The sequence below is a fragment of the Cavia porcellus genome, unplaced genomic scaffold, assembly GCF_034190915.1.
Source record: "Cavia porcellus strain 051 isolate PalLab524CR breed Dunkin Hartley unplaced genomic scaffold, mCavPor4.1 scaffold_18, whole genome shotgun sequence".
Taxonomy (NCBI): Eukaryota; Metazoa; Chordata; class Mammalia; order Rodentia; family Caviidae; genus Cavia; species Cavia porcellus.
In genome coordinates this window covers 27,847,859-27,868,620 of record NW_026947501.1, presented here as the reverse complement: position 1 = coordinate 27,868,620, position 20,762 = coordinate 27,847,859, and the positions used below count along the sequence as shown (strand labels likewise).

At 47.2% G+C, this 20,762-nt stretch overlaps 1 protein-coding gene across 8 annotated transcripts in view; it reads right to left on the bottom strand.

The window, feature by feature from the left end:
- Positions 1 to 842: 842 nt before the first annotated feature.
- Positions 843 to 20,762, bottom strand: part of Tet3 (tet methylcytosine dioxygenase 3) — a 102,053-nt gene continuing 82,133 nt past the window's right edge. For all 8 annotated transcript variants that reach the window (XM_063229602.1, XM_063229601.1, XM_063229600.1 and 5 more), the window contains 6 exons: positions 17,460 to 17,668; positions 16,119 to 16,269; positions 13,342 to 13,431; positions 12,551 to 12,688; positions 9,117 to 9,456; positions 843 to 8,504 (listed from right to left, as the gene is read on the bottom strand). In XM_063229602.1, the coding sequence (XP_063085672.1) occupies positions 6,727 to 8,504; positions 9,117 to 9,456; positions 12,551 to 12,688; positions 13,342 to 13,431; positions 16,119 to 16,269; positions 17,460 to 17,668 (2,706 nt within the window). In that variant the 3' untranslated portion in view covers positions 843 to 6,726. The remainder of the gene's footprint in view (positions 8,505 to 9,116; positions 9,457 to 12,550; positions 12,689 to 13,341; positions 13,432 to 16,118; positions 16,270 to 17,459; positions 17,669 to 20,762) is intronic.

The window sequence follows — 20,762 nt, the reverse complement described above, 5'->3', positions numbered from 1 at the left end:
ACTGTAGGAAAATAGAGGTGTGTGGGGGCCTCTGGATTGCTGTGTGCACCAGGAAAACTGTCACGACTGTAGGGATCCGCTCAGACGCTCTGAGATGAGCGTTCCTGTGTCTGGAGTGGTCCAGGGGTGATGGGATGGTGCATGAGGCTTTATGGACAGCCGAGTTGCTTGTCTCAGATCCTGGACTGACTTAAGTAGGATATTTCAAGCAGGAAGAAGGGGAAAAAGAGGACGGCTTCCCTCTCCATTTACCACTCTCTCTTCTTCCTCAGTGCACAGGAAGTGCACTTATTCCCTGGTACCCAGGACCTCACACATGTTAGGCAAATGCTCTACCTCTAAGTGCCACGCTTGCCTGTCTCCTTCCTCAATGACAGTTCCCTTCCTAGGAATTTTAGAATTGGTGATCTGAATTAAAGACAAGAGTTCCAGGCATAGGACCTTTTGGGAACTGGGACAGCAAAACCTAGGGTTCCACCTCTGTAGCTCCTTAACAGATTCATGTCCAAACCATCAGAACCAGACAGTATTTAAAAGTTCTTGGCAATTATAAGATCAGAAGATAAAACTTTTAAGAGGACAGCATTCCCAATTTGAATGAAAAAGGAGGACAAAAAGGGAAAGAAAACAAAAAGAAAGGTCCTCTGCTCCCCCCCTCGCCCCAGGTTTAACCGCGCAGACTCTTGAAAATCACTTCATGCAGGTGGCAGGTGGACCAGGAAACGCTGTCACTGCCATTAGCTCTATTTGTGCACCTATACATGATGGAAGGGTGACACTGTAAGGTACCTCAATGTCAATTTAATTCTGATTCAAGAGGAGAAAAAAGAACCCACACTGAATTTGAGTGCAAAAAATAAATATAAAATTTATTAAAACACCCACAATATTTTAAAGATACCAGGAGTAATACAGTTCACAAACCCAGTTGTTTGTGTAAATTATAATAAAATACAAATCAAAAGAGGATACATACTTGCAATTTCTAGGCACCCTAAATTAAATTTACTGAAACACTGGGGGAAAAGGGAGGGGTAAGGAGGGGTAGCTCAGGAGGCAAACCAATAAAGTAGAAGAAAAAATATTAACAAAAAGATAAAAATTATACAAAATAAAATTATCAGCATAAATTTACTGTACTAAGAATATCTACAGTTTAATACACATCCTATTGCCTTGAGACATTGCAAAAATCTATCATTCATCCATCAACCCCAAATAAACTTCATTTCAAGTAGCCACAGTTTACAAAGTCAAGACGGAATATTCAAGTATGGTTGTTAAATTCACCTCCATTGGAAGCCAAGTAACCAAACAGGAATTCAAAGAGATAAGAAATAAAACACACCAGAAAGCTACAGGGGTTCTAGATTAAGTCTAATGCATTAGTATGCCACAAGACAACCAGTCCTTGTTTCTTTAATTAAATACATGAAAAAGAAATGACATCACTCCTGTTTTTCTCCCCTTTTCCCCTAAAAAAAAAAAAAGAAAGAAAGAAAAACAGAAAAGGTATTGGAACTAAGAAAATTTGGAATGTTCAGATGAGCCAATTCATATTTTAAGTCCCCATGTGAAGAGTGATGAGTTCCCCCTGAACGACAGGTTAGTCAAAATGAGGAGAGCACAAACGATACCACTACAAAAATCATCCCTGATATCAGAATAGAAGCAAATGAGGAAGTAGGCCAAATAGCTCGCTGATTCTTAGGCAAAAATCATCTTGAGACCTGGCGTTTCTGCCTGAGGTCTCTGCTCAGGGGAGAAGCCTATTGCTTTGCTCTTGCTGGCAGCTCTGTGGGAGGAAGCGCTGGGCGTGCCAGGCGGGCCCGCACTTGTGGAGAAAGCTATGCATGTGTAGGTGTGGGACTGTATAACCCAGGCTGAGGTATGCACCTCAAAAATGTTAGTTTGGTCCAGGACATGTTGCAGTTGGCCATGTACTACAGCAGATGCAGCTGGCTAACAGACTAGCTCTTGAGGGAGTCATTGCGAATGACAGCAACGGTGACTGAGAAAGCTCAATGAGATGGGCATAGGAAATTCACATTTTATTCAAAAGCAAAACTTAAAAAGGAAACAGAGTCAACCACATTCCATCCTTTAAGCCGTCTGCCATTTTCACTAAGCATGAAAACCAAAATGACCCCAGATTCTTCAAGGTCAAGTATGTCATCGAATACAGAACCTGCAGGTATCAAACCCTCGTGTAATCTAAGTTGTCACAATGTCCTGTTTTTGAGGTATTTTAAAAAAAATTGTGACAGTGGATGATGCAGAAATGGAGCTTCCTTTGAGTTCTTAAAAATATCAACTTCTGTGGACCCAAGGAGAAATTTAGCACCAACTAAAAGCAGTCTGAGTGACATCAAGGGACAAAGAAAGCTCCTGCCTTTAGTCTCAACATGAGGGGCCACTGACAAGCAGTGGAAGCTACGTTGGGGCCACGGCTGGGAGGAGCAAAGAACAAACCCCTTGCCACCATGGTCCCAACCCCTCTGCACCCACTCCATGGCCCACCCTTGAGACTCCCAGGGACAGATCTGCTCAGCACCTGGGCCGCAGGAGAAAGATGTGCAGCTCGGGCTCAGACACAGGCTGTGCTAGACAAGGCAGGAGCACCCGAATCCCCTTCCTCAGAGAAATCCCCGCGTGTCTTTGCCTTCCCATTGGGCCTGAGAAGACAGGCGAGAAACCAAAGCACCAGCCAAGCCAGGCAGGCCCCTCAGCAAGGGGCCTGGGCCTTCTTGACTTGCCTTTCTTTGTTTGGCCACCAAGGGAAGAACAATAAAACAAAACTAAAACTGCTCAGAGCAGATTATAGCATGGTAAACAGAGGTGTAAGAAGACAGCACCAAACGAGGAGGAACAAAAAAAGCTGAGAGAGACTGGAGCCCACCTTGTTTTTGGTTGGTTGTGGTTTCAGAACGTTGATAGCACCTCAGCGAGACAGGATCAGGGACAGTCACATTAAAACACCATAGCACCATTTTATTTAGACTATTTCAACTCATAAAAATGCTTCCTAGTCCATAAAACACACTTCAGTAACAAAAGGAAAGAGATATTGGTTGAGGCACGTCAAGGATATATCAGAGTTTTCCACCAGCTTTGCCTTGGTTGGGATCACGGGGTGGTTAAACATCAAGATCAAAGTCTGGCTGGGTTTCTCTCAGAGAAGTCAGGTCACCATCTACTCACTGCCAACCACTCTCACTCATCTGCTGCTGTCTGCTGCAAAGCAATTAAGCTCTGCGACTTCTTTCCTTTCTATAGTGCTTTAAAAATCCCTTGCTCTGCAAACGACTGTTTCCAAAAGAGGCAGGGAAAGGATCAGAAGGGGCAGGTGGAAAACCTTTCCGTACACACCAGTGTCCACCTCAGGGAGAAGGCAAAGCAGCACCCAGGAAGCCAGGTGTGGGGAACCGAGGCCCTGCAAAAACCAGACCCCAAACAAAACCTCCCAAATCTGTGCAACACCATTAGTCCAGCTTTCTGATGGTAAGATGATGGTTTCTTGAGCTAGCACCAGTTATTGGGTGAGAACCTGCTGCGAAGTGATTTTGACTTAAAAAAACAAAAAACAATCTCTTAGCACAGAACTTTGCAAGTACTTCCCTTGCATACAACAGGCAGGGGAAACGAAACAAAGCGGAAAAAAGGAACCAAACATTTGCACTACATGTGGCTGGTATCTGTGGACAGGGCACAGTGGGGCGATGACTACAGGACTCCGTCGTTTTCTGTTGCTATGTTATCCTTAAAACTTGGTCATGCTGTTAGGTTCTTTAGTTGCAATGGCTTTATTTTTCTTCTTGTGATAAAAATGTTTGTCAACCATCTTTAGGACTTAAAAAATGATAATGCCAGTAAAAAATAAAAATTTGATTTTTTTTTAAAGAAGCCTTCAGCAGCAAGGGGGGATAAAGAGCTGTGCATAGTTACTTTTTAAATATTATGTCTAAAGCATGCTAATTTCAATGACTGAGATTTGAGGTAGGTTATACATGTAGTGTGTAAAAATCAGCATGGGTTTGAGCATGGCAACAGCACCAGCTAATTCTCAGGACCCTGCTCAGAGGGGCGTGGGTGCATTCCACGGAGCCCGCCTCTTGACTCACTTCTTAACAGCCTGGTTCCAGCCTTGAAGCTAATGACCCCAGGCTGTGTGGGCTGGGGGACAGACATCACATGCTAGTAGCTTGTATTGGTTTCTCCTTTCATCTAATGGCTTTGCTACCAAAGGGTGACAAGGGGAAGAGCATAGTTAACAAACATCAGAGATCCACACATGCCAAGCGTCAGAATCATCTAGGTTACACTCGGGACCTTCCAAACCAACAGCCAACCTGGGGCTTCCATGGGTCAGACAGACGGTCACATTCTCCACATTTTGTAAAATATCGTATTTCTTGCTTAAGATCATTTAAAATGAAGTTTTCAAGGCACCCCCGCATCTATCTAAGCACGGAGTCAAATGAGACCTGCATAAAAGTACTGATGCGATAAGCAAAATAGCATTTAAAGGACCCAACTTTTCCTCAAAACTAGAAAATTAGCATGCTCATTAAAGACTCTGCTTCCTTTAGCTTGTCAGACTGAAGGTCAGAGGTTTTCCTATAAATCTGAGTTCTGAATAATTCTAAATCCTGATAAGCTCTTGGGTATTTATTTCAAAAGCAATAATATTTCATTTTTGTCCTGTAAAATAAATGCAACTTTACAGATTATGGTAAAAGTGGAGGATAGACAAAGCTTGTTAAATATTCAGCTACTATTTACAATTTCTCCCACAATTACATGTTAAAACGTACTTTTTTTTTTCAAGTTGCTGTTTAAATCTAGGCAAAAGTGCTTAAAAAAATCTTTTCACTATTTACAGTTAAAACCAGACCACATAAATGCTCAGGACATCTTACAGCGACTCTCCGCCAGTGCTTCCGAAAAGTTACAGTAAACACTCAGCGGATTGGTCTCAGCTCTTACACAAGGCACCTGGAGGCTCAGGAGCTTGCCTTTAGTACTGTCATCTGATTGTTAAACTCACTTTACGATGACCCACATCTAAATAAAACTGCTTAATAAATATCTGCTTGGCCATCACATGCTGTGTAGCCACACCCCCTGTGTGTCCGGATGAAGCCCCCACTCACCACACATGTTCGTTCACACGGGTAGCTTGAGATCATTTCCTCCAATACCACAGGAAAAACAAGCACTCCGAGAAGTCTGACTGGCTGTAGATGAGTGTTGCTTCCAACTGTCTGCCCCAACCTCTCTCAACAATGACACAAAAATTAAGCACCACATTCTCTTCTCAAAGAACTAAACGAATGCACCAGAATTTTAGAATGGGTGTGATACAAGGGATGGAAAGGGGAGGGAGGAAAAAAAAAAAAGAGAATGATCCAATGGAGAACTGGCACCAATAGGGGAGGAAAATCATAGCAACCTGTTGAAAACGTTTGACTCTTGCACTTTAAGTGTAGGCCCTGCCTCCACGGAGAGCAGGAGGGGCTGGGCCAGGGGAGGCATGCACCATTATCCAAGGTGGAGATCCAGGAAAAAGACAGATGTGTTAACTGCTGTTACACTGGTTTGCTGAGCTCCCGCAGGACGCAACCTGCCCAAGAGTCAAAGTCCCAGCACAACACTACAGCACCAGGCTCTGCACAGCTCCACGCACAGAGCCAGCGAGGCTCTTCACAGCTTGGGTTCAACTTCTGTGTTAAGAGATACAGTAGCCCTTTTTCGGTATCAGCATAGACTTCTGGGCGATTTTTAAAAAATTGCCACTAAGACAAATTCCTTCGGCCAGTATTCATTGCCTTATCAACGTGGTGGAGAGGGTTCTAGGAGCCTCTCAACTCCAGCTTCAGCGTGAGGTGCTGCTGCCTAGTGAACTATGACATCCTGTGGACTTGATAAATAACGGACACAGAGGATTCAGTGTGGAGACTAGCAAGCTTGAAGCTGTCTACTTTCAACCTGGTTTCTGGGGAGATCTATGCCAGTGTACCCTGGGTTGGGCCTGGCGTGCCTCTGCCCAACTGCTGACTGAGAAGGGGCCCCAGGTGGTTTTCTGCAGCTTCTCCCATCCTCCAGCAGAGGACAGAAGCTGGTCTGGGGGCTCCCTGCCCATGGGGAGGGAGGGGTACACTGGGGCTACACGCTGCACTTGGCTCACCGGGGCAGATGGCCGAGAGAACCTATCAGTTCCTAAGAGGCTGGGCTTGCCGGTGGGAACAGCACTGCTGGCCTTTCCTGCCCATCCGTTACCATTACTATTGTCGCTTTTAAAAAATCCAATAAATACACATTTTAAATGGAATTTAAAACTACTCCTTTGTGAAAGGACACTATAAACTTTCTTTCCATTATTGTGATATACAAGGATAGAGTTTTAAAAACAAAGGAAATAAAAGCCCCTCCAACAAGGGGAAAAATAAAACAATGTGGAGATATAAATATTAAGATCACGGAAAAAATCACCCGACAGCCGTAGTTTCTTCTTCAAAGTGCTGGGGACGAGGGGGGGGGGAGGGAGAGGCGGGTCAGTTCTGAGGTTTGGACCATAAATACATATATATGATAGGCATATCCATATATGTATATATAGATAGAAAGACTTCTGCACCCCCAACCCGCCCCCAGGTGTGAGGGCAAAAGCACCACAGAGGCAGCTCGGGCTGGGCCCGACGCTGAGGTACGCTGGCTCCCTGGCACCTAGATCCAGCGGCTGTAGGGGCCAGTGACCTTCGTGTAGGCGTAAGAGGACACGGTGACCGCTGAGTCTGTGGGCACGGCCAGCGCCTGCCGGGTGGGGACCATCCCCTTCTTCTCCTTGTGCTGGGGCTCGGTGACCATAGCGCCCCCCCACTTGCGCTTCTTCCCGTAGAGCCTGGCCTCCTGCTGGCCCAGGCCTAGCCGCGCGGCCTCCTCCTGCCGTGCCCGCGCCCGCTCCGCCAGCTGCTTCATCTTGGCCTCCCAGAGGGCCAGCCCGTGGTTGGGCTGGTTGAGATTCTTGTGCTGGTAGAAGACCAGCGAGATGCGGGTGGGGTGGCAGCGATTGGGCTTCTTGAGTGGCGTGGTGGCATGCAGCTCCCGCCGGGCACACTCAATGAGGATGGAGCCGTGCGCAGGGGCCACAGCGACGCCCCCGATGTTCTCGTCCAGGAAGTTGTGTTCACTGTCCGACCACAGCTCTTCTTCCTCCTCCTCCACACTGGCCTTCTCCTCCTTCACTGCCCCCTTGGTGGGGGCCTCCTCAGCCGTCCCCTCCTCTAGGCTGAAGGGATCCCACAGCTTCTCTTCAGACTTCAGGGCCCCGAACAGCTTCTCACTGGAGCCCAGGGGCATCCCGAAGGCCTGCCAGGCCTTGTCCAGATGGCTTGCCCCCGGCGTGGGAATTCTTCCATCCTCCCCTTTCACTGGATTCCACAACTTGTCTTGGAACCCAGGACCACCTTTCAGGGCAGAGCTGAAATCCCCTACCCCTACCCCCCAGGGCTTTTCAGTCAGGCTGGACCCAGCCAAGGCTGAGGTGCTGTTCCCAAACTTGCAGGGGCTCCATGATTTGCCTCGCAGCCGTCCTCCAGGATGGGGAGCCAGCTGCTGCCCCTCACCGCCAAACAGACCCCACTGGCCATCTGGGAAGTGAGAAGGGGTTAGGCAGCTGGTTCCAAAAGAACTGAGCTTATCAGGGACAACGGCAGGGCTCTCCCCGGAAGGGAACACACCCCAGCTGCCGCCCATACTGTTAGTCCTCTTCGGGGACATGCTTGGGCCTCCTGAGTACTGTCCCCATAGATGACTGGTTCCCCCATTCTGAGATGCTTCGGGCAAGGGTGTTTTGCCTATCTTGCCAGGGTCTCTGGGTACAGATTCGGTCTGGACCAGTGGGTCTACTGGCTCTTGCTTGATGGATCTATTGTAGCAGTTGGTGCTCTGAGCAAAGGGAGAGGGGTCCCTGGACACTGGGTGGAGCGGGGGGGCCTTGGGAATGAGATACTCCTTGGGGCCTGGGTAAGCAGGCTGCTGGTGGTGAGGAGTGGGGTGGTGGGTGTCCGTGGGAACAGCCTGGCCAGGCAGCTCAGCAAACTCAGCACCACTGTAGGCCGGGCTCAGGCTGTTGTGCAGAGCATGGAGGTCTGGCTTCTTCTCAAAACTGCCACTGCTGCCACTGTGCCCCCAGGCACCGGGACCCAGGAACTGGGAGGGGAAGACGGGGTTGCTGGATGGAAAGCCATAGTAGCCAAACGACGGAAGAGCGTACTTGGAGTGGAACCCGTTGACGGAGGTCAGGCTGGGCTGTGCATAGTAGGAGTGGTAGGAGTACACACTGTTCATGCTGTAGGGGTCAGAGGGCCGGCAACTGCCCAGCACCGAGTAGCTCTCCACCACTGCGTTGCCACTGTACTTGAAGGAGCTGAAGTGGTTCTGCGGCTCCACCTTGAGGGAGGGCTTCAGGCTTTGTTGGGACAATCCACCTTTCAGGGACAGGCCTGGGGAAGCAGAAGGCAAGGTGAAAAAGCAGCCAACCAACCACCCCACAGCCTAGCAAGGTCTGAGGTAGAGGACTGGGGATGGAACCGCTCTCATTCCGAGATGTTTCCTTTTTCTTGAGAAGCAGGACATGTTGGACATGCCCAAGGTGGGATCCCACCCTGACCCCTAGGCCACCCCTAAGTACAGACCCCAGCTCCACTTCAGGTGGAAGGAAACAACTTGCTCAAAGTCCACGGCCCTTCTACATCAGTCCTATTACCCTACTGATGCTGAAGTTACCCCTGAAGTACAACCGCCTGCAGGCACCAAGGCCGGGAGAAATGACAACTCGGCCCCGGCCCCAGCCCCGGCCCCAGAGCCATGTTCTCCTCAAGATCCCAAGCTTCCCCTCCACCAAGCACAGCTCCCTGAAGACAGTGCATCCTCCCTGCACTTACTTCCCCTTCCTGGTGCTTCCTGTCAGGTACCTTAATACCACGAAAGCAGAGGCCCAAGGACTCCGTCTTGAACTGTCAGCATGATGCAGCAAGGTGGGCGGTGGGGCTCAGTGAGGGGATACCGTGAAGGAGGGTGCCCATGCCAGCCCTGGTGGTACCCTCTCCACACACCTGGGTCTGTGGGGATCCCGGCCAGCTCCAGGGCCTCTTGCTTGATCTTTTCAGGGGTGCTCAGCTTCTCCTTCTGAATCATCTTCTTCTTCTCCGCTGCTGCCCTCCTGGCTTCCAGCTGTCGCTGGCGGCAGGACTTGGCAGGTTCAGGCAGGCGCCGGACCTCTCGAGGGAAGGCGGTGAGCACCTGGATGGCCCCACTGCTCACCTTGGCATTCTGGTTCTCCTCACTGCCAAACTCATCCGTGCTGGCCATCTTGTACAGGGGGAGCACGTGCAGCTGCTCATCCTCGGGAATCTGGCCCACACACCGATTGTCTTCCTTGGTCAGGGTGCACACCTGCCTCACACAGTGGGGAGAGAAGACATGGGGCTGGGGACCAAGCACCGGGAGGAGGCAGGGGTCCAAGTTTGAAAATGTGACCTCATTCCCCAAGCGGTCCCACTGCCAGCCATCTACATGAGCCGCCCATCCTCAACTGCTTCTCAGAGTCTAAAACGCACCTTCACTGTGGCCCACAGAATAACAGCACCAGTACTGTGTAGAATATGTGCTACAGCTCTCAAAGCAGGTCTGCTCAGTTACTACCTATGTCCCTGACACAGCTCTGAGGGGATGGGATGACCGGCACAGGGTCACACAGCTGATGAGGGCGGGCGCCATGGCCAGGAGACCCACTGCCCGTCCCCCCAACCTTGCTGCCGCCACACATCACCTGGCTGAGCCTCAGACCTTCCACCCCCATCCGCCTCATCTTGAACACTCAATTTCTTTTGTTCTTAAAATAATTTTTTTTTTAAATTAAGAAAACTATGTTCTGGTTGTGTAAAATTTGGGCAAGCAACCAGGGAATAACAACTATCTCTATAAAATCACTACTCAGAAATAGTCATTGTAAACATTCAGGTCATTTATATATACACGTGCACACAATTATTTTTTGGTCATTAAGTAGGACACTATGTACGAAGTATTAACTTCATTTTTCTTAACATTCTTTCTTATGTGTTATTAAATATCCTTCCCTGATAGTTTTTAAGAGCTCCACAGTATTACTCTACTTTATCAATGTGTTACTTAGTTCCTTTATTATCAAACATTTCAACTTCTTTCCAGTTTTTCCTGACCGAAACAATACTTTTCGAAATTGTTCAGCTACATTTTCTAAGATGCCTAATTCCTTGGAATAAATGCTGTGAAGCAGGCCTGCCACATATAGCACTGCCAGTGCTCTCCAAAATGATTTTCACTCACACCAAAACCCGAGTTTTAATTTCTCCATTTTTGTCAATAATTTAAGCATTGCATTCTTAGTTTATAATTCTCAATGAGGCTCTTCCCCCCACCCCACCCAATTTTCCTTTCTTCTACTTTATTTTCTGTATTCTTGATGCTCTGGCTTTTGGGCCTTGTTCCTGGAAAGACAGGCCTTCCTAGACTAGCCAACTCCTAGAGATAGCAAATGACCCTGTGAATGCACCTTTGATACACAAACCAACCAATATGGAAGTCCAGCTACCTCCTCATCACACTCACACAGCAAGCCAGTATTTTCCATGCCCTAAATCACCCTTGGGCCAGGTGCCTACAGGTATCTGGGACCACCTCGCATACCCCAAAACCTGCTGAAATTATCTATACTATTTAGTCCTAAACTTTTTCAGTGTACCTACCCTGCCCTGCTCATTGCTTCCTGTAGAACACAGTAAAGGCTCCAGCCCCCATTTCCCTGGCTCTCTGTGCCTCCTGGTGATCCCTAGTTATCTCCGTATGGCCCCTGCATGGCATGTAATGTGAACACAAACTTCTTCTTTGATCACAGTCATTTCTGTATCTGAAGACACCTGATTAAAACAAATCCTGGATATATTTAAACACAACTCTTCTGCCTTTTATGAGCTTTACGCCTTTTGCTTTTTTTTTTTTTTTTTTTTTTTTTTGAGACAGGGTCTTGCTTTTGTTTTATTCAGGCTGGCTTTGAACTCACTATATAGTCCAGGCTGGCACCAAACCTGCCTCAGCCTCCCTAGTGCTGGGATTACAGGTGTGCACCACCACACATGGCTGGCCTTTACATTTTCATTGTGGTGCTTTATTTATTGAAAAGAGACTTCATTTTCATGGTAGCAACTTTATGAATCCTTGCATTTTGACTTCCTACTTTAGGTCATGCTCCACACAGGCTGTTTCTCCCCAGGGCACAGAGCTCTCCAGACCTCAGCTGGAGGAACAGCCTGAAGACACAACATGACCTCACTGGTGTAAAGTTTTATATAGCTGTGTACACACACACACACACACACACACACACACACACCTGAATAGTCATCAAATGCTAACAGCTGTCATCTCTACAAGATTTCAGGCAAATCTTTTTTATATTATTTAAAAGTCTTACAGTGATGGTGATTATTAGGGAAAATACTTTTAAGTTTGAAAAAAATAGTCTTTTGGTTCACCTGAATTCTAGAAGCTCTGCTTGCCTATCTCCAGTGCTCTCTCCTGTACCTCTCCCTGAACCCCAAAAAGCCTGTCCTTCCTGTTTCAGCTAAGCATCCTGATGCTAAGGGGAGACAGCAACTGGCACACAGGGTCAGAAGATGGGGTGGAGATGTGAAATTCTGAAACGGGACTATCATTTCTCACATGGTTAAGAGCTACAACCAGTCTAGAAGCCTCTGCACCTTCCACAGCTCCCAGGAGCTCCTCACATAGGACCTGGTTGAAAAGCAGAGTAAACACTGGCTGCACCCCTCTGAGCCCAAGCCTCTGTCTGCTCTGTCCACACTCTCTCCCCTGGGGAGCTACCCGCCTCTCAGCTGTACCGTGCTCTCCAAAGCCTCCCTCTGCCCTGCCTGCTCCATATTTCACCTGTACATCTGACACGCATCTCCAAAAAGGATGCTGGATTTTCTCTGGTCTCTCCCTATTATTCTACTCCAAGGTTAATGGCACCAACATACTTGGCTGTTTAAGCATCTCTTATCACTTTATCCCTTGCTTACTTCATTTTTTCTCTCTTACGTTCTTCATTGCTACACAATGCATCACACACTTGGGTGAGGACTTAGTCCATTTTATTCCCCAGGCCCTAGCCAGTGCTGGAAACCAGAGCTGACGCTCAATGCAAATTTATTCTGTAAATGAACTAAGGTTTAGATTTAAATGCAAGTGTTCCGAAACCCGGAACTATACAGATAACTGGGGACTTCAGACCCCTATGCAGCATCTACCTAAGACACAGCACCCATGCCCAGCACTGTTCACTCATCCCAGTGAGGGCTTCTCTGAGGAGATGGCAGGAGCAAGTAGTTCTGAAAATCCTGTTTCCAGGTCCCTCCATATCCTGAGCTCACTTTCTGCACAGAACAGCTAGGCTCTCTCTCAGGGTAACCATGCAGCTGGGGTTGGGGCAGGACACAAGTTTCCTTACCACAGTGCACCCGTTATAGAGGTTATGCTGGTCCTTGTGGGCGTGAGCGCAGAAGTCCATGCATGCTGTGACTCCCGAGAAAGGCCTCCCTTCCTTTAGCCCCAGGCGGCAGTCAATCGCTATTTCCTCATTGGTCACCTGTGAATGGTCCAGGAGAGCTGCTTATGGGACCTGAGGTGAATGGCCCTGACTCTGTATCGGAGGAACCTTGAATTTATACTAGGGAGGGAAGTTTTCTGACTAAGTCCTCAGCTCCAAAACAGTTCTTTTTTCTTTTTCTTTTTTCTGAGACAGGGTCTCACTATGTAGCTCAAGCTGGCCTTGAACTCACTGTGTAGGCCAGGATGGCCTTTATCTGGCCATAGTCCTCCTACCTCGGTCTCCAGAGAGCTGAGATTACAGGTGTGTGCTATCACACCTGGCCCAAAACAATTAGTTTCAGGCCCTATGGGAATTGTCTCCTTTGGGGTTACCTCAGTTAACTCCAGCCTCATCTGGAAGATGCAAGACTATGGAAGGAGCTCCTGTTTCAGCACTAGAAACCAGACCAGACGGGGTGGATGATTGTAGGCAGAGGAGCTGTAGACCAGGGGCTTTGGAGACACAATGTAGGGAGTGGCATAAAAAAGAATATCAAAGAACCACATCTTTGCTTAACATGTGAACTGGGCTCCTTCTGTAAGAGTTCAAAGAGGCCCACATTCCCATATCCCAACTTGAGGGAACCTTAACCTCCCCTCTGGGCAGAGGAATGGATGCCATGTGGGTAGGAAAAGGCCCAGGTCTAATACCTGGTTCTGATAAGCCTGGGGGGCCAGCCGCTTGTACAGGGGAGCAACTTCAGTGGCCAGGTCCTGGAAACTCTTCCGGAGCACCTCTTCCTACAGAGAGAAGAACAGTCGTCACACATCCAGAGTTCATATGGCAGGCATGAAAACCATGAGCGGCTGGTACACAGGGGTCTGCCCTCCAAGCTGGAAGCTGTTCGTGCATCCTGGGCCTAACTGGAGCGGTAACTCAGCAGCCAGTGTGCAGTGACTTTTCCTGTAAGCCTCAGACCCTCATCTTTTGCTTTCAGTTCCCATTTTTATTTTTATTTATTTATTTTTTTTGTCTTTTTCCTTTTTATCAGTACCGGGGATTGAACCCAGGACTGCCTGCTTGCAAGGCAGGTGCTTATGCCGCTGAGCTAAATCCCCAGCCCTCAGTTCCCATTTTTAAAGTGGACACGGCATAGACTATAGAGCGTTAGCTTAGGGGGAGTACCTGCCTAAACCACTGAGGCCCTGGGTTCAATATCTAGTACCATAATAAAATGATATAAAAAATTTAAAAATTGACAAAACGGGCACGACAGAGGGAACACTGTAAAACCCCCATGGCACTTGACTTTCCACTCATTGATGCCCTGGGATGGTCTACATGGTGGTTCACTTCCAGTGTGCAGTTTACTCAGCTGGGCTACTCCTGTACAAGTATTCCTACCAAACCACAGGATTCTGTACCAGAAATCCCACGGCTGGTGGGATCCAGAGCCTGTCACAAGCCAGGTATTCAAATAGCTCCAAAGCACAGTAGCCACCATACCCGTATCACCTAATTAATGTATTGTTTACAAACCACATGTGGCTAATGAAATGTAAAATAATCTTAAATAAAATTATAGCTTCAGTCCTTCAGCGATCCCCATCACATTTTTTTTGTTTGTTTATTTATTTATTTATTTTTTTGGTACCAGGATTGAAGTCACGACCTTGTGCTTGCCAGGCAGACACTTATGCCACTGAACTAAATCCCTGGCCCTTCCCACCACATTTTGAGTGCTCAGTAGCTTCATGTTTCTCCTTGACTGGACAGCAGAGAACATTTCCATCATCAGAAAAAGTTCCACTGGATGGCACCACTTTAGACAAGGCAGAACCACCCAGTTACGATTAGGAGAGTCAGACAGATACAGTTTCTCTCCGGCCTTACACAGTAGCAAGCAGGGCTTGCTGGAAGGCTTTGAACACAGGCAAGAGTTCACGAAGAATTAAGCAGGCAGAAGTGGGGAGAGGAAAAAAACCAAGAATACAGGATTAGAAATGGAAATTAAGAGCAGTGGCTCAGCTGTCTCTTTAGTGGAGTGGCCAGGGCCTAGCCACCTTCCTGGCTGTGCAGCACAGTGGACCTCAAGCCAGCAGAGCAGAGATGAGGATGAGTCTGGAGATATGGGCAGGTTTGGCACTGAAGCCTGGCTTCCACATCAGCTGGCCATAGGGCCTTACTCAAGACACTGGCGTCCCTATGAACTGAGGGAGCAGTGCCCAGATCAATGCTAAGTCCTGAAGTTAACAGAACTCTGTGAGGTGGTCACCATAGTACTGAGCATGTTCACCAATAACAATGCAGTAACAAATGCATTTATTGCTTTAGAGAATAGTAGATTCCACCTTAAATAAAAGTCCAGTATCACTTTAAGGGAGCTATTTTAAGCTCACAATATAATCTAAAAGCTAAGTTTGGGATGGGGAATAAAAGAGTTGAAAATGCTTTCTTTTGTCTATGGAGAGGAAAGTTTGGAGGTGAGAGCATACATTTTTATAGCGGCTATGGTGCAGAGAAGAGGTGCCCAGTGACTGCCTGTCATATGGGACACAAGGAAGGTCTTCTAGCACTCAGTGCTTGAGAGCTGGAAGGTTCAGATGGGATCAAGATGCTGTTTAGATCTTAGCAATGGGAGCCAGCAATAAGACCCAGTATGTGCCACTCCTCAGGAGCTCAGGCAAGAGGGGAGAGTCTGGAGATGAAATGATGTGAGTCCAAAGGGTCAGAGGGCCTGAGCCATCTTTGCTTTTGGAATTCTGAGTGGAGACTTATCTCTTTCTCTTGATAAGGCTGTTAAGGCATGGGTCACAGAAGAAATGGCAAAATGAAGCAATTTGAGCTGATAGTCATGGCTTCCACATCCTCAGTAGGACCAGCAATAGAGACACAAGGACCCTGTCCTGTGGTCCATGAGATGAGGGAGAGGCCCTGTGGGTGGGGCCCTGGTGAGGAGACTGCAGAGAGGAGCTGTATTGTGAGAATGCCAACCCAGAGTCCAAGAACAAAGTCCCCAGTATGGAGGCAGTGGGGCCTGGACAACTACCCAGAGTGTCTGTCAGCAGCCAGGCAGGACAAGGGATGCCTCGGAAGTCCAGCAAAGGCTCAGAGGGGCTCACACACTGAAGCCCCTGTTCCTCTGCCACCCAAAGACATGTAACTGGGAAGAAGAAATGACCCTTTGAGAGGATCAAATTCGGATGAGGAATCTGAATATGTATTTTAAATATTTACTTTAAAGCAACTTACTTAATTTCAAGAGTCGGAGGCACCTGTACCTGGGAAGTCTAACTTTCAGGCTGCCTGCCCTGCACACAGCTTGTTTCACAGCAAGAGAAGGTCATTTAAAACACCAAACGCAAGCAGGTTACATTTTCTACACACCTGTATTGTGGCTGCCCATCCTACCCCCATGTGACTTAATGCCCTCAGGTGGGAAAGGTAGAGAGGGTCGGTCTTTGTGCTCCTGCACAGCTCTGCTCACCTCCTTGGGATTGTCTCCTGCGAGGCGGAACTTGCGAGGTGTCTTGCTCCGAGCATATTTGCAGCCGTTGAAGTACATGCTCCAGGAACAGCCAAAGGAGAAGGAGGCACCACAGGTGTTAGGATCTTTGCCTTGGCAAGCGCAGGTCCGGCTGAAATATACAAAGATGGGTTGTGCATATACATGCATTATCTGTGTTCTGGAATCTTCTTCTGCCCCCGAGGGGAGGCCTTGCTGAAGCCTGGCAACCAGAAACTTCCCAGTGACTGAGGCTCATCCTTCCCTGCCCCTTCCTTCCTCAAATTTCCTGGAGCACAAAGTTAGCTCCCAGAAGCCAACTCTGTGACAGTCCTGAGCTGTAATGTCTAACCAGAGTCTGCCATTGGGGGAAGCATGTGAGTTAAGACAGAAGGACGAATCAATAAAAGCCTCATGGGGGCCACATTTTGCCTTAACTCCAATATCCTGACCAGCTCTAAAGTTAGACCCTCCAAAAGTGAATGCAGTATGTGAGCCTCAGGGTTGGCTTCCTACAGCTCAGATGCTGGCAGGCCGTGAAATGCACACACACTAACATTCAAACTCAATGCTTAATAAAATCTGGAAACAACCCAAACTCTCCTCAACTGGGGAATGGGTAAACAAATGTGATGCCTCCACACAGTGGAATACCACTCAGTGAGAAAAGGAAGGCACGCCTGACACACGTCAGCACAGATCAGCTTCAGAAACATCATGGTTGGTGCAACAAGCTGGGCTCAAAAGGCTGCACACTGTGTCATCCACCCATGTCACACTTTCACAGAGGCAAGTCCACAGGAACAGGAAATGAGGCGTGGTTGCCAGGCAGTAGGAGAAAGAGCTGCTGCTAACAGCCATAAGGGAATTTGGGGGGTGATGCAAATGTTCTGCATCTTCACTGTGGTGGTGGCAGACGTGTCAAAACTCTCCAAACTATATACGGAGAAGGATGAATGTCATTGAAAGTAAATACACTTTAGCCAAAAAAGAGGAAAAAGCACCAATAAAGGTCGGCTTTGTAAAGATCAATACCTTATGTCTGTCACATACACAAACCCTTTTCCACCCTTGTTAACAACAGTATTAGGGTGTCTGTATTTAACAGTGAAGCTAGGCCAAGTCAACCGGCTTTCTCTGGACCCAGGTCAGGGTCTGAGGGGAAACAGTCCTCAGCCCGGTCCCAGCTCTGCAGACAAATGACCCAGAGGAGAGAAAACTTAGCCAGGACTGCCCAGAACCTGTGTACCTGCCACCCAGGGCCCTGCCAGGGCCCCTTCGCCCCACCTCCCCTGCCTCCATCCTCTGAACCCTACCACATACTCATCATTGAGGCCGCATCTCCGGCTGGTGGGGTTCCCGTACTTCCGGAGGGTATCAGTGAGTTCTTGGTAGAGGGTGTCTCCCAGGCTGCGGGGGATGCCTTCCCAGGCCAGGATGAGGATGACGATCACGGCGTTCTGGCAGTGGTGGCCTGCTCGGTGCCGCACCAGGCAGAGTAGCTTCTCCTCCAGCGTGTGCCTGCGGATCACCTGCAGGGACATTGGGCTACACTGTTATCTGCTGCAGACACAACCCTCCACTGCTACACAGACCTGGGAGCGAAAGTCTTTAGGGAGTGTTCCACAGGTGTCATTCTAGTGACAGCAATCACATGTGCTAAGCGATTATTATAACTAAGGAGTGAAAAAAACAAAAATTTTAGTAACAACAAAAATATCCATCCTACTCTAAAGTCTAAGATATTTGGTGCCTTACATACATTTAGGGGTTAAAAAAATACAGATAAAATTGTAAGCCAAAATACAGGCAGAGATTTTATGCTGTCCTAAAATATTTGCAGAGAAAATGTGGCATATTTATGTGTTGTTAATTTAAAAAAAGAAAAGGGCCTGGCATTGTGGGAGATAGTTTGTGGTTCCTTAGAAAGCTAAATGTACAGTTAACATATGAGGTGAGACTGGAAGCTATGGTGGACATTTAAGTAAATAATTTATTACAGTAAAAAACACACTGCCATTAATCCTCTTTGAAATCCTCCCCCTTACTTTAAATACACTTGTCCCATCCCTCTTGCCACTTTCTGAAGCAGTTACAGAAGTCCTCTTTCATGATGGTCCTTAGTTGTGCTATCATGGCTGCGGCAATGTCCTGAACGGATTCAAAACATTAATTCTCAAGGTCATTTTGACTGAGGAAGAGCCAAAAGTCCACAGCACTGGATCCCATGAGTAAGCACCTTTTCCTCTCAGACCTGGGGACTGAACCTATGGCCACTGCACCAAGTTACAACACATCCTTTTTTTTTTAAATTTTGAGACAGGGTCTTGGTAAGTCACTAAGCAAGCCAGGCTAGGCTTAAATTTGCCTGCCTCCCAGCGTGCTGGGGTAACAGGTGTGTACCACCATGCCCAACCCATACCACAGTGTTTTTATGAGCATTTCTGTTTTATGAGCATTTATGAGTTTTCTGCTGGATGTCACGTCGCAGCAGCATTCCCTGTATATTTGATCATATAAAAAAAAAAGACTTCTAGCACTGCTGGAATGGTAAGAATGATGAGATAAAAGTAAGGGGGAATACTTTACAGGCACCAATGACAACTGTCTTTTAGTGTAAAAAAAAGTAAAAAAAAACCATTTACCACATATTTTAATCACTCCTTGTATGATTCAGCAATTCTAATACTTGCAATGTACACTCAAAAGAGAACTCTATCTCAGATAACTGCACACACGTCATGTGCATTGATTCACAAGAGGCAGAAATGACTCAAGTGTCTATCAGATGATAAACAGGTAAAAATACAGTATCTATGCACAACACAATATTATTTGGCCATAAAAAGAAATGAAATTCTGACACATGAAAGATAGATGAACCCTGAAAGCATTAAGCTAAGGGAAGTAAGTCAGACACAAAGGACAAATATTTTATGATTTCACTAATATGAAGTCCCTAGGATAGAGTCACAGAGACAGAAGGAGATTAGAGGCCATCAGGGGCTGGGAAGGAGGAAATAAGGAGTTACTATTAATGGGTAGTGTCTCACTTGGGGATAAGGCTGAAGTTTTGGGAACAGCCTATCATGACACTTGGGTAACAATATGGACATGTTTGATACTATTCACCTGGACACTTAAAATTTTATTATATATGTCAATTATGACACACACATACATACCACAATTTTAAAAAATGATATATAAAAACTGCTGAACTGTGCACTTCAAGTGATTAAACTATAAAGTCTGTAAATTATTTCAATTAATTATCTTAATAAAGGTTTTTTAAAAAATGGCTCTGGATACAGCACTGCTCTGCTGCTCAGCCCCTGGCCCTTCCCTCATTTAGGTTCGAATTCCCTCCCATATAAAAAGATGCCTGGGGACAAAGGTCCTGGGAACCAGGGAGGGAGGTGACTGAATCCCCCGCAATAACTGTGACCATATGCAAGAAGGGAGTCTGCGAGCAGGGGTGGGCGGAAGATGGAGGAGAGAGGAGAGGCAGGCAGAAGGACAGGCATGGGATCCATAAAGGCATGTAAGCAAGGTCTTACCAAACAGTCTCACACCCTAGGAAAGCGGGGAACGTGCCAGGAAATGAAGACAGAGAGACCAGCTGGGAGATCACTGACGTGCCATAAGGAAACATGGATAAAGTTCTAAACTATGGCAGTGGGTAAAGAGGGATTCCAGAGACATCTGGGAGAGAAGTGACTTTGGGACCAGCGCCTACAGGGCTGAGGGATGGGAAAAGTCTTAGTGACGTGCACATTCTAGGCTTAAGAGACTGGTGCAGTGGTGTTGAATGCCATCCTGGGGTCAGGCGACTCTGCAACACCTGATTAGCTATTTCTACTAGGTCTCAGCAGAGTGGGCTTGGAGCTCAGCAGACGCCTGCACTGCAGACAGATGTGGTCACAAGTATTCCTGGGCAGGAGCCGTGCTAAAAAAGAGTAGCCAAGCAAGCCATACTAATGAGGAAGTGGACCTGGGCCATGCCAGGGAGTGATGTGGACTGACAAAATGAAGATATTCACTAATCTAAAGGGGCAGGAATAATACAGGAAAAAACCAGAAATACAGAATTTTACATGAAAGTTCCCCTTTTAAAAATGTGAAGCTGGGCAAGGTGGCACATGCCTGTAATTTCAGTACTCAGGAGACTGAGGCAGGAGGATTGTTATAAGTTCAAAGCCAGCCTGGGCTACAAAGTGATCTCAAGGCCAGCCTGAACTGCACAGCGAGACCCTGACTCAAAAAAAAAAAAAAAAAACAAAGAGTAATCGCATTCATTTTTTGTTGTGGTGATGAAATACATACCACATAAAATGCACCACTTAAGTGTACACTTCAGGGGAAGTTCCACTGTCATGCAACCACCACTATCTCTAGAACTTTTTCACCTTGCAAAACTGGAATTTTATTTGTGAAAGAACTAACTCTCCATTCTTCCCTCCTGATAGCCTATGGCAACTACCAGTCTACAGTCTGTGTCTATGAATTTAATTCCTCTGGGTACCTCTGAAATCCTATAAAATTTGTCCTTTCTGTGCCTGGCTCATTTTGCTAAGAGTAGTGTCCTTAAGGTTCATCTGTGTCATATAGCATGTTTTGGAACTT